This window comes from Erythrolamprus reginae, chromosome 1 (genome assembly GCF_031021105.1).
Source record: "Erythrolamprus reginae isolate rEryReg1 chromosome 1, rEryReg1.hap1, whole genome shotgun sequence".
Classification (NCBI taxonomy): Eukaryota; Metazoa; Chordata; class Lepidosauria; order Squamata; family Dipsadidae; genus Erythrolamprus; species Erythrolamprus reginae.
The window spans coordinates 142,770,406-142,787,857 of NC_091950.1; the positions used below are offsets into that span (position 1 = coordinate 142,770,406).

Sequence of the window (17,452 nt, forward strand, 5' to 3'; positions counted from 1 at the left end):
CAAGCTATTTACAGAGTTACAAGGTAGCCATTTCAGGATACAACACCCCTCCCCTCATAGTTGGACACATCCATCAAGAAAGCCATGTGACAAAGTCGTCCAATCGGTGGGGCCTCCGAGGAGCTCGCGCTGACCTGCGCAGTTCAATTTCTCCTTCGCCATCGACTGTGGAGGATGGCTCGCCGCTGTTCTCCCGGCGCGGCGGACTTGGCCTGGCGGGCCCAACGAAGGCTTCGGAGGACGAGGATGGCTCGGCGTCGCTGGATGGTTCCCCCTGGCCCGATAAGTCTCTTTGCGTGTTTCTTAGCTCGGGCAATGTACAAAAGTCTGTTGAAGGGGGAGAGTCCATGTCAGCGGTTTGTGGCAATTGATTTTCTGCTCGCTTTCGAATGTGGTCTATGTGTCGTTTCCACAAACGACCATCCTCCAGTTTTACAATATAAGTCTTGGGTGCATTTTGCTTAACAATAATTCCTTTCATCCAGTTTACATTTCCATCAAAGCTTTTTACATATACATTTTGTCCCAAATACATTTCTCTTTCAGGTTTTACACACATTTGGTTATTATTAATACAGAACCTTGGGTTTAGCCTGTCTAGTGGTGACCTCAACTTTCTTCCCATCAATAACTCTGCAGGGCTTACATGTGTGTGTGAGTTAGGGGTAATGTGCTGGGTTAGTAAGAATTGGTCCAAGTTTTGTTGCACATCCCCAGGGCCTGACCTGCGCAATGCCTCCTTTGCCACCCGAACGTAACGTTCTGCCAATCCGTTAGCCCAGGGCGAATAAGGTGAGGTGAGGGCATGCCTGACCCCTAGGCCATCTAAGAACAATTCGAATTGCCTGGCTGTTAGCTGAGGCCCATTGTCAGACACTAAGATATCTGGGCAACCATGGGATGCAAACAGTCTACTCAATACCTTGATGGTGGCACTTGTGGTTATATTGTTCATTGCTATTATTTCCACCCATTTGGAGAAGGCATCAACCGCTATTAAAAAATACTGGGACCCCACCGGGCCAGCAAAATCAATGTGGATTCTAGACCAAGGACCAGCAGGCTGTTCCCACTCAGCCGGAGTTGTTTTGGGGGGACTAGGCCGTGACTCTTGGCACGGGTCACACTTTGAAACCCAATTTTCAATATCAGCATCCAGCCCTGGCCACCATAAATGCCCCCTTGCCAAGCTCTTCATCCTGACAATCCCAGGATGACCCACATGTAACATTTTGAGTACCTTTTCCCTTAGATTTTTTGGGATAATCACTCTATCTCCCCACAACAGACAACCCTTTACATACGATAACTCAAGTCTTTTGTTTTTAAAATCACACAATTCAGGTTTCACAACATCATTTTGCCATCCCTTAAGAACACAGTTCACCACTTGTTTAAGGATTTGATCTTGCTGCGTGTGTGCAGCTACCTCTTTTGCTGTGGTTAGTGGGTTTTCCTCGAGATCTATCATTAACACATCTGTGGAAGGAACAGGGTCTTCCACTAAGTCTGTTATGGGGCACCTGCTGAGGCCGTCTGCGTGATTGATTTCCTTTCCCCCCTTGTGGGTGAGCTCATACTGATACCCTGAGAGGAAAAGAGCCCATCTGATTAGTCTTGGAGACATAAAAGGTGGAGTGGGCTTGTTGGGAGCTAGCAGACCTAGTAGGGGCTTGTGGTCAGTGACTAGCTCAAAACTTCTTCCAAAAATATAATTGTGAAACTTCTTTACCCCTGCCACTAATGCTAGAGCCTCCTTGTCTAACTGGCTATAATTCCTCTCTGTGCTGGTCATGGTTCTTGAAAAAAATGCTATCGGGGCCTCTGTCTTATTAGGTAGAATGTGAGCTAGGACTCCTCCTATGCCGTACGGCGAAGCGTCGCACGTGAGTCTAATGGGTAGCGAAGCACTATATTGGACTACTACGCTTTTAGAAGTTAATAAATTCTTTATTTGAGAAAAAGCTTCACGTTCAGTTTTCCCCCATGTCCAGCGGGCTTCCTTCTGGAGTAAACGATGGAGAGGCTCTGCTACTGTTGCCTTCTGCTTTAAAAAAACGGAATAAAAATTAAGGAGGCCTAAAAATGCCTGCAACTCATTCTTATCTCGTGGCTCTGGGGCTTCTCTAATTGCTCTCAGCTTCTCTGTTGTGGGGTGGATGCCTTCCTTATCTATTTTATATCCTAGGAATTCTATACTGTTGGTTCCCCAGACACATTTATCAGGCTTGATCCTTAAACCTTTGTCCTGCAACCTCTTAAGTACTTCCCTTATTCTTTTGTTTACTTGTTCCTGGTTTTCCCCTGCAATTAAGATGTCATCAAAGTATGGAATGGCCCCATTTACCCCTGACAATAGGCGTTCCATAATGCTCTGGAATATTCCTGGGGCTATGCTTACCCCAAACTGTAACCTCGTGCATTTGAAAGCCCCCCTGTGCGTTACAATTGTCTGAGCGTTTGCTGTTTGTTCATCGACCGGAAGTTGCTGGTAAGCTTGCGCCAGGTCGATCTTTGCGAAACTTTTCCCCTCCCCCAGGGAGTGTAGAAGTTGCTGCACAACTGGGATGGGGTAGGGGTGGTGTTGGAGTGCCTTATTCAGGGTTGATTTGTAATCAGCGCAAACTCTTAAAGAACCATCTGGTTTCAGAGGTGTAACTATTGGAGTTTCCCATGGCCCCTGTTCCACAGGGACCAAGATACCTTGGCTAATGAGTTTATCCAGCTGTATGTCTAGTTTGGGGAGAAGCGGAAGGGGGACCCTGCGAGGTTTTAGTCTGATCGGTGGGACCTTGGGGTCAATAGAGAATGATATAGGGGGCCCCTTGTACAATCCCAAGGTGGGGCTGAACACTTCAGGGAATTCTTTAACAAAGTTAGGCATATTATCACAGTTAACATTATGCACACCCGAAATCTCGATTCCCAACGGTTCCATCCACGCTAAACCCAGAAGAGAGTGCTTGGCCCCCGTTACAATAAGCATTGGAAGGGTACATTTAACATTCTTGAATGCGATAGGTACATTAGCTGTTCCCAGGACCGAGATTACCCCCCCTTGGAAGTCTCTGATTACCAAAGAGGTTTGATTTAGGTCAGTCTTAGACACATTAGGCATATACAGTTTAAATTTTTCCCAGGGCATGATGGTATATCTAGAGCCCGTATCCAGCTCCATTGAGCAAGGCTGGTTATTTAGTAACAATGAGATAACAATTTTAGCCCCCTTTTTAGTTGCCGTGTTATTCACGGAATATTGAGAGTTACCTCTATAGTAGTCGCGGTTAGCGTTTGGGTAGTTCCGTTGACCCGAGTTGCGGAACGGTCTCCTTTCTCGCGATTGGGGGGTCTGGTTTTGTGGTCGCTGGTATTGTGGCGTGGCGAAAGTGTCTTCCGGTGTTGTCGCTCTGCAAGCGATGGCGATGTGGCCTCTCCGGTTGCAGCGGCGGCATGTAGCGTCTCGGAAAAGGCATCGATGGCGCTGGTGATTTCCCCGGCAGCCCGCGCAGGGGGCTGGGTGAGTAGCTCTCAGGTGTCTTGGCTGGTCTTGTACCAGGAGGCAGTTGTCTCCGCTGTGAGTTGGTTGGTTGAGGTCGTCTGATTCCACGGCGCTGGAAGACGCGGAGTCAATTTTGGCAATGAGTTCTCGCCTTCCGTGCTCTTTTAATTCTCTAGCCGCTGCGTCGGCTGCTTCTGCGGTTTGCGCCAGTTTAATCACGGTTTGTAGAGTCGGCTCTTCTTCGGTGAGGAGTTTATTCCTCACTGTGCTGTTTTTCATGCCGAAAACCAAGGCGTCGGTTAGGCGAGCTTCCGGGTCTTTAAACTTGCATTGGGCAAGTACCGTTCGAAGCCGCGTTGTAAATTGGTTGATCGACTCGGTTTCCTTCTGAGCCATCATGGAAAATTGATGCCGAAAAACCATGGCCGGTTTTGTCGGCTTGAAGTGGCTCGCTAGCTTTTCCTGTAGGACGTCCCACGCTACGGTTCTTGCTTGCTCCGGTTCGGTGAGCGTTTGGGCCAGTCCACGGATTTCTGCGCCGCAGTAATTAAGGAAAATAGCCCGTCTGCGATCGGCTTCGGCGTCCTGTATTCCCGCCGCCTCGAGGAAGATCTCGAAGGTGGTCATGTATTCGTCCCAGGTCGTTTTCTCGGGATTGAAGAGTTCCGGAGCCTGGCCGATCTGGACTTTGTTCATTTTTGCACGCGATTCTTCCGTCCGTTCGTCGCCAGTGAAGTAGACCCAGAGGCAGGGTTTGAGCAATCGGTACTTTTATTCAGCTCAGAGAACAAGTGACAGCTCAGCAAGCAAAGTGACAATTCAGCGAGTACCGACTGACTCTGCCTGGAGAAACCGCTCCTTTTATACATTTGCGGTTCCCGCCAAAGCTAGAGCCGGCCGCGTCTGAGCCAATCAGAAGCGACTTCCTGCTTGGGCTCAGACAGCGCTGGAAAGAGGAACAAGCTATTTACAGAGTTACAAGGTAGCCATTTCAGGATACAACAATTGTCATAGGGGTCAAATAAGCAATGAAGAAGCAATATTAATAACAATCTTAGGATATAAGCAACAAGTTACAGCCATACAGTCAACATGGGAGGAAATGGGTGAAAGGAATGATGAGAAAAACTAGTAGAATAGAAGTGCAGATTTAGTAGAAAGTCTGACAGTGTTGAGGGAATTATTTGTTTAGTAGAGTGATGGCGTTCGGAAAAAAACTGTTCTTGTGTCTAGTTGTCTTGGTGTGCAGTGCTCTGTAGCGACGTTTTGAGGGTAGGAGTTGAAACAATTTGTGTCCAGGATGTGAGGGGTCAGTAAATATTTTCCCTGCCCTCTTTTTGACTCGTGCATGTGCACCAAGACAAATTCCTTGTGTGTCCAATTACACTTGGCCAATAAAGAATTCTATTCTATTCTATTCCATTCCATTCCATTCTATCCTATTCTAACAAGAATGAGATTGGAAGATAGAAATGTGTCTACTGTATAAGCAATGCTGTTTGAAATAGTGATACGTATAACAGGACGGGTGTTTCACAACTTCCTGGGGTTTCCTTTTTAGAGAAACAGAATATCTAAGAAATTATGAAAAGATACAAATATCTTTTTATACTGAAATGCAATATGGGAACCTTTGATGAAAAGGAAACATTTCATGAAAACATAAATCAAGAAGCTCACACATTTCTGGACGTCTCATAGCAGGAGATCCAGTCACACTGCACTTCAAAGCAGTGGTGGGTTGCTACCCGTTTGTCCGAACCAGTGCGAACTGGTAGCAGTGGCGGCGGGAGGCTCAGCCCACCCACCTGGATGTAATAAAAACCACTCTGCATGTGCATGAGCTTCTGCGTATGTGCAGAAGTGTTTACATGTGAGCAAAGCACTCTCTCATTCCCAAACCAGTAGCAAAGGTAAGTAAAACCCACTACTGTTTCAGATCCTCTAGGTAAGAGGGAAAAAAACGATGCAGAGGCCCCAGTCATGGTGTATTCTTACCTAAGAGGAGATTGGAAAGCGTTGTTATGATGCTCAGTGGTGAGAAAACCATGTTACCATCATTTTTGGGGACTGCTTTTTTATAGAACTCAAGTGAAAATCTGGATAGAGCCTCAGCCAACGTCTGTTCATCTTCTGGAGTGGATTGAGCACATGTAAGCCATGGTTTCCAGCGCTGTGAGCATGAATCGGGTGGACAAGTGGTCTCAGGCACTGTGGGAATGGGGGTAGTATTTGCTGTGGTTGGTCCTTCTGTTGCAACTTCATCAAATTCGTTTTCGCCATCTGAAAATTCTGGATTGGTTGTCATAGTATCATCTTCTCCATTTTCCTTGTGTATTGGTCTTTGTGTAATCTCATATGAAGCCTCCTACAAAATGTTGATGTTAAGTAATAGTGGGTTACATTTATACACATATGAAGTTGTGATTTTATATATCAGTAAAAGCAAAAATGATTGGCACTTTTTCCTGACTCCAAATATCTAGGTTTTAAATTAAAAATAAGCATATTTGGCAGTATATTGCATAGTAGTCACAATTAAATGTTTTGACATTTTGCAGTTTAGATGGGTTTGACATATAATCAGTTCTGGAAAACATTTCATATAAAATAACTTTAAAAGATTAAACTTCAATATCTTAATCCTTAAAACAAAACAAAATAAATTAGAAGTTTATGTTCAGCACAAGTTAGGTTTTTCAATAGGCTGACAGCCTGCTACATTGCTTTCATTGGTTTCTCCTGGGAAAAGTCGCAGGATAACGGATTTTCAGAATTAGATGATTAAACACTGATTATTGTTATGAGCAGATTAGACATTAAATGCAGGGGCGAAATCCAGCAGTTTGGACACATTTTAGAGAACCAATGATGGAAAATTTGAGTAGTTTGGACAACCAGCAAATACCACCTCTGGCTGGCCCCAGTGTGGGATGGGAATGGAGATTTTGCAATTTATTTATTTATTTTATTAGATTTGTATGCCGCCCCTCTCCGTAGACTCAGGGCGGCTCACAACAGCAATAAAACAATTCATTACAAATCTAATAATTTAAAAACATTTTTAAAAACCCGTTATTAAGCAGACATACACACAAACAAACATACCATACATAAATTGTATAGGCCTGGGGGAGATATCTCAATTCCCCCATGCCTGGCGGCAAAGGTGGGTTTTAAGGAGTTTACGAAAGGCAAGGAGGGTGGGGGCAGTTCTAATCTCCGGGGGGAGCTGGTTCCAGAGAGTCGGGGCCACCACAGAAAAGGCTCTTCCTCTGGGACCCGCCAAATGACATTGTTTATTCGACGGGACCTGGAAAAGGCCAACTCTGTGGGACCTAATCGGTCGCTGGGATTTGTGCGGCAGAAGGTGGTACCGGAGATATTCTGGTCCGATGCCATGAAGGGCTTTATAGGTCATAACCAACACTTTGAATTGTGACCGGAAATTTATCGGCAACCAATGCAGACTGCGGAGTGTTGGTGTAACATGGGCATATTTAGGAAGGCCCATGATAGCTCTCACAGCTGCATTCTTCACGATCTGAAGTTTTCAAACACTTTTCAAAGGTAGCTCCATGTAGAGAGCATTACAGTAGTCGAGCCTCGAGGTGATGAGGGCATGAGTGACTGTGAGCAGTGACTTCCGGTCCAGATAGGGCCGCAACTGGTGCACCAGGCGAACCTGGGCAAAAGTCCCCCTCACCACAGCTGAAAGATGGTTCTCTAATGTGAGATGTGGATCGAGGAGGACGCCCAAGTTGCGGACCCTCTCTGAGGGAGTCAATAATTCCTCCCCCAGGGTTATGGACGGACAGATGGAATTGTCCTTGGGAGGCAAAACCCACAGCCACTCCGTCTTGTCCGGGTTGAGTTTGAGTCTGTTGACACCCATCCAGACCCCAACAACCTCCAGGCACTGGCACATCACTTCCACTGCAATATCCTTCCCCCAGGAGTGGGGAGGGGATGGGTCATTTTGCAAAATCCTTCTTTTGGAATGGGGTGGGAATGGAGTTTTTGTGGTATAATTTCCCTGCCATGCCTATCAGGCCATGCTCACCAAGCTAAGCTATGCCCACCAAGCCATACCCACAGAACTGGTAGTAAAATAATTGGATTGCACCACTGCTTAAACGACTCTTTCTAAATTTTTGATTCTGAGACATAGAAAATACATATCTTCTCCTGCATGCTGACCAGAACACATAAATAAATGTTTTGTTTGATGGTTAATAGTTTTAAAGGTATCAATGTTTCTAAAACAGAATGAAAATGCTGCTGGCTAATAATATCTAAGATAGTAGAATAGCTAAAATTTTAAAATAAATTCACTATTACTTTCAAAAGAAAACTGAGTTAAAAATTCCTCTTTCTGCTCTCCATTAGCCAACACACCTGATTATCCAAGTTGTTCTCCCCAAAGTTGGTACTGGCGGCATCTGATTGTTCATTTCTCTCAGCGTATTGAAAGGGAGTGGGTGTTATAGCATCACTATTATCTTCTTTGATGCAAGGTGTCTTAGAAACACAAAATCTCATTAGATTAAATCAATGTGATCTGCTTCATCATAACAATAGCCGCCCCGAGTCCTGGGAGAGGGGCGGCATATAAATCCAATTACAGTAATAAATAAATAAAATAAATACATATATTTTCTTTCTGATTTAAAAGAGAAGTTAGTTATATTATCTTAATTTTTAGCTCAAACTTTGGAGGAAAAGTTAGTGGACATGCTTTTGAAGAGTTAACAAAATTGTGTTAGTTGATAGAATTAACACAATTGTGACCTGGATTTTGAATCACACCTTCGGTTTCCAAAATTGAAAAAATGACTTGATTTTCTGCCAAAAGGTTTTATCCTTGCATTTGACTTCTTTAGGTTCTTCAGTTCTCTCAACAGCGGTTTCTCTTGTAGATGCAACCTTGATGTAAGGTGTGAAGGAAAAATACATCCCTATTATTTAAATGCATATTCTTTATTTTGAAAATCCTAAATAGTAACCATGCATTTCTTATATCAACTCTTCTTTCTGATTTGGTTAGCAAATTGATAATTCAACTATTTTTAACAGCCAACACTCAAATCTTCAATTCTTGAAGAAAGAATATTATTCCACCCTAATAATTTATCCTGTTAAAAGACAGACTTAGATTTGCCGACAACAGGCTGAGGTTTTCTTGTTCATTCTTCCTTCATGAAGAGGATGGTGTTAAATTCAGACACTCTCCTTTGAGATAAATATTCTATTCTATTCTATTCCATTCCATTCCACTCCACTCCATTCTTCTCTTCTCTTCTATTCTTTTGCACTATCCTGGAAGACATTGAAAATCTGATTTGAACCACGAGATGGCAGTGTCAGGTCACAAAGGACCTGACCTAGGAATCCTATTGGCTTCTTGACTCCTCTCTAGGGAGTTAACTAGGAACTGTTTGTCTTGGGCGTGTTAATGTGCATTTCTCCAGTCTATGACTGGAAGACTGTGCTGGTATAAATGCCCCTGCTCTGATATCTGAGCCCTATTGACTTGCAATGCAAGGCTAGTATGTGTTGCTGCCGTTAGCAGTTTTAATAAAGACAAATTAAGGAAAGCAATTGGTGTTATTTTCCCTACCATTACCTACAATCTGCTAATGGGAGACCATCTAGCAATTGCTCTCTCTAATGTATGGTTGGATGGGTTGTGCAAATAAAGGTGAGTGCTTCGAGCAATGGGATTAGCTAGCTGCCTAGTAGTTTATAAACAACGTCCTTCCTGTCAATGACTACTTCAGCTTCAACCACAACAACACATGAGCACACAACAGATGCAAACTTAAAGAAAACCACTCTAAACTCAATTGCAGGAAATACGACTTTAGTAACTGTTGTGATTCAGTCTGAGGCTCCTCAGGGAACGGCTGGAACTCTGCCGGCTCCATGCTCAGAGGGGGAGGATGAGGAACAGGAGGAGGAGGAGGACCAGGCAGACGGGGAAGAGGAATGTCAGGACGAGGAGGAGGGAGAACAGCCTGAGACCCCCGGGGGGGAGCTCTCCCCAGCGAGTAGCCTGGAATCCTTAGATGAGAACGCACAAGCCATCATCGATATGAGGCAGAGAAGGGCAGCACAACGAAGGGGACAATTAGCCAGGTATTTCCATCCCTAATAGGCAACAGCTGGATTTGGATGTGGTTCTCCCCAGAAAGGTTGAAAAGGCAGGCCCGCCCTTCCTGTATTGTGGAGAGTTATCTTTTGGGAGTCCTGTGACCTTGCTTTGATCCTTGGCGTCTCTGATTCTGGCTTGTGGCCTTGAAGGCTGAAAACTTGGGGGAGGCGTGGGTTTTATTATCTACAGTGGTGTGTGTGCCAGCAAGAAACCTGTTGTATTGTCTGGCCGTCGTGACTCTTCTGTGAAGCTTCATAGCATTCCAGTTTGTAAGAACAGTTTTTGTTCTCTGTGTTTGTTTTCAAAGATATAAAATGACTTTGTTTTTTACCAGCGTGTCTGGATACTCTTTTTAGTTGGTGTTGACGTCTGGGGGAACCCAGACAGAACAGTAACTGAGTTGTTAATGCATGGAACTCACTACCTGACTCTGTAGTAGCATCATCAAACCCCCAAAACTTTACCCTTAGACTATCCACTGTTGAGCTCTCCCAATTCCTAAGAGGTCAGTAAGGAGCTTGCATAAGTGCACCAGAGTGCCTTCCATCCCCTGTCCTAATGTTTCTCTTTTACTAGTATCATGTATATAAATATTGTTATACCTGTGTATACTACCAATATGTACTTGCCAAAATAAATAAATAAAAATAAATAAAATATGCAGATGCCCCTCCAGTTTCATAATGGATACTTCCTTCACATATTCAACCTGTCGTCCAGGCTAGTTTTGGACACGAGTTTAGTGCTCTTTTAAAAGTAATTAGACCTGTGTTTGGAAGAGGTGACAGGCATGGAGGTGGGCTCATGAGAACCATTGGGGGGTCCTTTTCCACTCACCTCACAACTTTTCCCCACAACTTTTGTGGCTTATCAATTAGGCTCGGTGCAGAGGAGATGGAATGGGGAGTGGGGGGAGATGACATTCAAATCAATAATTATTTTTGCAGGAACAAGTGCTGCAAAGCAAATTCAGTGCTGGCAATGAACGATAACGGCATAGGCAAAATAGGCTGCTTAACCCCTTTACGGTTCAGGAAGTGAGATTAGCCTGTGCTCTGGAAAAGAGCTGCAGGGGGACAAAAATGTATCCCACCGCCACTTCCCTTATGCAATCATGCATTCGTTCCCAACTTTGCTCACAAGCTGCCTGTGATAATGGAGCCACACTCTGGTGTTTTCAGGGTGTGCTGATGTGTAGGGGCAGCTTCACCAGGCCCTTCCCTTTCCAAAGCAAATGCTAAGGCATGGGGAGAGGGAATGCATAAGAGGACAAGTGATAACCTAATTGCATACGAACAGGGAAGCAGAGGCAACATCTGGAAACTGGTAGCGATTACAAGCAAGCAGGAGGGTTCAATTGCCAGAATCACAAGCTACATTGGGGCAGAATATCCTGATAAGACTCCTGCCTGGAGCGTGGAACTTTGCTTGGAGTTTAATAGCAACCAGAAATTTAATTTAGTTTAATTTAGTTTAGTTTAGTTTAATTTAATTTAATTTAATTTAATTTAATTTAATTTAATTTAATTTAATTTAATTTAATTTAATTTAATTTAATTTAATTTAATTTAATTTAATTTAATTTAATTTAATTTAATTTAATTTAATTTAATTTAATTTAATTTAATTTAATTTAATTTAATTTAATTTAATTTAATTTAATTTAATTTAATTTAATTTAATTTAATTTAATTTAATTTAATTTAATTTAATTTAATTTAATTTAATTTAATTTAATTTAATTTAATTTAATTTAATTTAATTTAATTTAATTTAATTTAATTTAATTTAATTTAATTTAATTTAATTTAATTTAATTTAATTTAATTTAATTTAATTTAATTTAATTTAATTTAATTTAATTTAATTTAATTTAATTTAATTTAATTTAATTTAATTTAATTTAATTTAATTTAATTTAATTTAATTTAATTTAATTTAATTTAATTTAATTTAATTTAATTTAATTTAATTTAATTTAATTTAATTTAATTTAATTTAATTTAATTTCTTAGATTTATAAGCCACCTTTATCCAATCACACTGAAACAGCACCTTGTCCCAACCACTGCAGAACCTTAAAAAAAAGGTTAAAGGTTGTTTAACTACTTTATACATTTTAAGACTTTTCTTTGAACTGAACAGTATAGGGTTGAGTATTGAAAGACTGAGCATAAAGGATTGAGTGGCGGCAGCAACTTGCAAGTCCTGGAAGGGTAGAGTTGACCCAGAAGCATAGAATAGAATAGAATAGAATAGAATAGAATAATAGCCTGTTGTTGGGGAAAGTGTGCGGTGCATTATGTACGCATTTGATATGCTGTGGCATATCCAGTCCTTGGAAAGCAAAGAACCTTCGCACACTACAAGAACTGATAAACCAGAAAATGGGCATAAGAAGACCTCATAGTCAGAAGAAGACCTCCACCCCCACTCCTGCAAAGTATTTACTGGTGATGGAATCAGCAACACATAGATTTGCCAGAATGCAGTTTTCTCTCCTGTTTCAAACTAACTTCTGAGCACTACAAGGCTAGACCTTTTGTCACTAAAGCTGTGTGTGGGAAGAGCCTATATATAAAAAACCCAACAAGTATTATAAAAGCATTGGCAAAACGTTACATTGGTAAATGCCAGTGACAAAGTCAGGTTCTCTTTGTCTATTCTTTTCTATAGTCCTGCTGAAAAATGGGAATGGATGCTGGTGCTTAGAACGGAGTTTCCTATGCCAGCTTAAGGGGGCAAAAAAGGCAGGGCACATGCCAGCCTCTAACTGCACGATTAACCACATCAGCAGTATTTCATTCCCAGATGTTTGCCCCCAAGACCCTGGCTTTCTCCTGTGTTTGTGATCTCTCTCATTTTATCCCAACAACCAATACTAGGATGCTGCATACCCTTAGAAATCTAATAGAAGTTTAAATCTCCATTGCTCTTAATAAGATAAATAACAGGCACTCACCTGCTGAAGACTTGATACGGTCATAATGGCCAAACACAGAAGGATTAGCCAGGTCTTCATGGTGGCAGAAAGCCTACAAAATAAATGCTTCTCGCTTTTAATCCTGACCAAAGATAGGTAGAGTCCTCTCTCCTATTTCTCAGATCTTCTTCCTTGAAAAGGTATCAAAACAGTTTCTTGCTGGAGGAATTCTGAAGAGCAGCCACTTATTTTTCTCCCTGTCTCAAATAACTCCTTGTTGTTCTTCTCTGGCTGTTGGCAAGTTCCTCTCTCCCATTTTTCGCAATCTCTGATCACGTGATGAGCCCAACTTAGTTTCACTCTCTTTGGGGGAATTCCATCACTCCGGCAAATCTTGCTGAAAAGAAACAATTAGATAAATATGATGAAATAAAGAGATTTTTTTTTTCAAACAGGGCAGAGAAACAAGAAGTTCTCTGAATGGAAGGAAAACAAGAAGCAGCTTACTTTTTGCAAACTTCTGTAGATAATAGAACCAAACAGTTGTGACATGTACTCCCTTACCTTGAGAGAATGGCACAAGAGATAATGAAACCAAAGAACTATGAACAGTCCATTGGTTGGCTATAAACTTAATCAGTTAAAAATTAAAGATGATTGATTCTTCTCTCAATGAGAATTCCCGTAAATCAAGAGGGTGGGGATAAAAGAACAATAGTCATGGGTCAGCCTGTAGAATATTCGAACATGCAGAAAAAGGAAAGATAACATGGATAAACAATAACAAGCTGTGATTGCAAACTGCTTATTGTGTTCTCACAATTTATTTCAAAAAGGTGGCTTAGCCTTAAATTAAGTAAATGCTTTTGCAGAGTGTTCAAAAATTATTGTTCTTAAAAGTTTGTTTGAGAGGGCTCTATGAACTCTTCAGTAAATGACATTTTGCAACTGTAAACTTGATCTGGAAATGCAACCTATAGACTACAGGATTTTATACGGGAACCATTTCTATGAAGAGAAGTATCAGCACAGTTAATACACCCACCCACCCATCCCCGTCTCATAATCATTCAACGGTGTATATCCAGTTTGCACTTTATGATCCTCGGCTGCAAACATGTAACAAAACATCTAGCACCTGATACACATGTGATTTATATTCCCATTCAATTATAGGTATTACTGTAAATCTCTTCTCATGTAGCAAATCCAGCACCAGTTCTTCCTTTGCTTATTTCCCTGTGCAAACATGTCCTTGATCTGAGTTTTCACGTAACTTCCTCTGTTGGATTTCTCAACTTCTCTGCAAAGTCTTGAAGCCCCTTTGTTCTACTTGCACTTAAAATATTCCTGATAGGTACCAGCACCGATATCTATCTATCTATCTATCTATCTATCTATCTATCTATCTATCTATCTATCTATCTATCTATCTATCTATCTATCTATCTATCTATATTATTTATATTATATATTATATATATTATATATATTAGTATATATTTTTTATTTATTTATTTATTTATTTATTTATTTGATTGATTGATTGATTGATTGATTTTATGCCGCCCTTCCCCTTAGACTCAGGATGGCTTACAACATGTTAGCAATAGCACTTCTTTTAACAGAGCCAGCCTATTGCCCCCACAATCCGGGTCCTCATTTTACCCACCTCGGAGGATGGAAGGCTGAGTTAACCTTGAGCCGGTGATGAGATTTGAACCACTGATCTTCAGATCTATAGTCAGCTTCAGTGGCATGCAGTACAGCACTCTACCTGCTGCTCCCGGCTCATATTGTGCACAAAGTGTCAGAAATTATTTCTTTAGCAAGCTTGTGCCAAGAGAAGACAGAAAATGCTACTTTAAAACTGGAATGGCTAAGGAGTGCGTAAGGGAGGAGACAAAGATGAAAATTTAGGAGGACATTTCCTCTAGAAACGGCTAGCAGGTTATCTTGGTGCATTCAAGGCAGGGGTGGGCTACTGCCTGGATGGGGGGCGGGAACTCAATGGGGTAGCAAAAATGGAGCTCCACCCCAGAGCATCCAATTTGCACTGAAAGATGTTGAAAGAAAATGCAGGGCGTCTTGCATAAGCCACACCTACAGTGTGGTAGTAAAAATTTTGGTAGCCCTTCACTGATTCAAGGATGCACGTCATAAAGTGATTGGTTTGGTTTGGCTTTAACATGTTGTATAAATCCAGTCAATTGTGGATTATTAGACCATAAATAATGGTTATATGGCAGCGGTGGATTGCTGCCAATTCAGATGGGTTTGCCTGAACCGGTGATGGAAATTTCCTCCCGCTCAATGAACCAGCAGTAATGGTCAACTGGCTGCGCCCCCAAACTGGTCCTCCGGTTTCCACTCCTTGAAAACTGCTGGCAAAGAATCCTCTGCACATGTGCAAAGGTTTCTGCTCATGCACAGAGGGTTATTTCCCCGATGTGACACAGGGACGCACTTCTGACATGATGTGAACCGATAGGGAAAGTAAGTGGAACCCACCTCTGGGTGGGTTCCTCCCGGTTTGGACCGATTCGCCCGAACTGGTAGCAAACCGCTGGTGACATCACAAGGACATCACAGAACAAGTTCTGTTGCTGCCGGTCTGTGGACGCCACCATTATTGTTGTTGTTTTAAAAAACTACTTTTTAAAAAAAATCCCAGTTTCCCCCCCCCTTTTACACATGCACAGAAGCTGAGTTTCCAGCATTGTGCAAGCATTGTTATCTTGTTTTCAGATTTTTTTGGGGGGGGGATGCATGGTTTTTTAATTTATTTTAGCTAAGTATGTGGTATGAACCTAGCATTCTGCTTTAACCCATGGTTTGTGGTTTAGTATTTCTACTAATCCAACCAGGATTTAGTTTAGTATGATTTATGATTCCAGCCTCAGGTTCCCAGACTTCCATAAATATCTATCCTATATTTTCTGTGATGAATAAAATGCAATCACCTCCTGCTTAGTAAGCCATTGGTATCCAACAGTCCAAATGCCTTGTTTGATTGTTTTTACCTCTGAGTTATTTAATGAAATGATGAAATCATTATGATTCATGAATATGTGAAGAACTTCTTCAAAATCATTTTTTAAAAAAATCCTTATTGCCTATTTGCCTTTTTGTTTTCCATGCTGTAAGATCTGAATAACTGGAAGGACACATGGTTGCCTGGTTCTTCTTTATTAGGAATCGGCCCGTGTAAGGTACAATAAGTAACAAGTGTATACCGTGTTTCCCCGAAAATAAGACACTGTATTATATTAATTTTTGCTCGGAAAGTTGTGCTATGTCTTATTTTCGGGGGGTGCTTATATTTCTCAAATAAGACAAATTCACAGGCAGAAAAGCTGACACCCCCAAAGAAAGTGTACCGTACGGTACACTGATTACGGTACGGTACCTGTCAGTATGGCACCCACACACACAATCGACGGCACTTATATGGTACAACAGTATACTCCCACTATTTCAGCTTCCGGCCATCAGAGGAACTACAGTCTACGCACTGGAGTGGAGACTGTAATGGCGGTGAGACAGCAGCAGACTGTGTCTGCTGTACTGGACAGTACAAAACGATGGAAGGGGCCAGCAGGGGACGCCACATTATTACGGGACCGCTATGAACAGCTTTGAATGGTACCGTATGTTTTTCCACCGTACCGTATGTAAACTTGACTACGCCTTATTTTCGGGGGGGTGCCTTATATTAGCAAATTCTGCAAAACCTCTGACATGCCTTACTTTTGGGGTATGTCTTATTTTCGGGGAAACAGGGTAATTGTGGTTCGCAAACAGGCTCCTCTCTTTTTAAAGGGCTTTTTTCCCGTAGGTGCGGCTTGGACAGCCGCTTGGATTTTCCCACCCGCAGCTCGGCCAATTCGCGGCTGGCATGTAGATGAGCTAGTTTAAAAACGTATTTACACAACCTATTTACATAGATACATAACACATACCTATACTCTGTTTTTGTTAACTGCATTCAACCAAGTTTCTACTTTCTGAAATGATCTTTGAGTGTTTCCATGTGTCTCAGAGTTTTCTTGACATTGCTTATTAAACATGATCTCCTAGACTTCCCTGATTTGCATTATACTTCCTTAGTTCATATTATGTTGATTTAATGTTTCTTCCTCTCTGCTAATTTCCTCATTTTTTTTAAAAAAAAAACTCTTTTGGAACAAAATGTGACTAAAAGGTATTTGAGAAAGTTTTCAACCCTATCGCTGCCTTCTTTTTAACACTTCTGTCATTTCCAACTCACGCTAGGTCACAGGTCTTCAAACTTGGCAACTTTAAGACTTGTGGACTTCAACTCCCAGAATTCTCCAGCCAACATATAGCTGGGAGTTAAAATCCACAAGTCTTAAAGTTGCCAAGTTTGAAGACCTCTGTACTAGGTCATGCACATGACTTCAGGTTATGCACAGAATCGTTTTCCTCGAGGGGATGACCTCTCATCATATGGGGCAGTGTTTCTCAACCACGGCATCTTTAACATATGTGGACTTCAATTCCCAGAATTGCTAGTGTATCCCTTGCATGTCATGGGCTGTTTTTGACATGGCATGAAGATCTACATAGGCCTCTGCCTCGAAAACTACAAATCTTAGTTTATCCACAGGAGCACATTCTATGGAATCGGTAGTAACTTGGTGGTCTGGGTCGCTGGAATTGGCAGCAACCCAGCCTACCCAGCCACCAAACCAGTTCTCTCGTTTTTTGCTTCTGTGTATGTGCAGAACCTGGTTATTTTATTTTATTTATTTTATTTTTATTTATTTATTTATTTTGTCCAATACACAATGAGGATTTTAGTGGGTATATATCTATATACACATAGTAAAATACATGATGAAAGTTATAGAGG

General features: G+C 41.7%; 1 protein-coding gene across 4 annotated transcripts in view; it reads right to left on the bottom strand.

The window, feature by feature from the left end:
- The window catches only part of SERPING1 (serpin family G member 1), a 33,725-nt gene extending 20,550 nt beyond the window's left edge, over positions 1-13,175 (bottom strand). The window contains exons 1-5 of one of the 4 annotated variants that reach the window (XM_070727255.1): positions 13,141-13,175; positions 12,616-12,973; positions 8,309-8,425; positions 7,898-8,020; positions 5,498-5,867 (exon numbers count right to left, since the gene is read on the bottom strand). In XM_070727255.1, coding sequence (XP_070583356.1) covers positions 5,498-5,867; positions 7,898-8,020; positions 8,309-8,425; positions 12,616-12,675 — 670 coding nt within the window. In that variant the 5' untranslated portion in view covers positions 12,676-12,973; positions 13,141-13,175. Of the gene's footprint in view, positions 1-5,497; positions 5,868-7,897; positions 8,021-8,308; positions 8,426-12,615; positions 12,974-13,083 lie in introns of those variants that run through there. The other 3 variants (XM_070727248.1, XR_011556814.1, XM_070727269.1) reach the window with 3 other exon arrangements.
- Between the last annotated feature and the right edge of the window lie 4,277 nt (positions 13,176-17,452).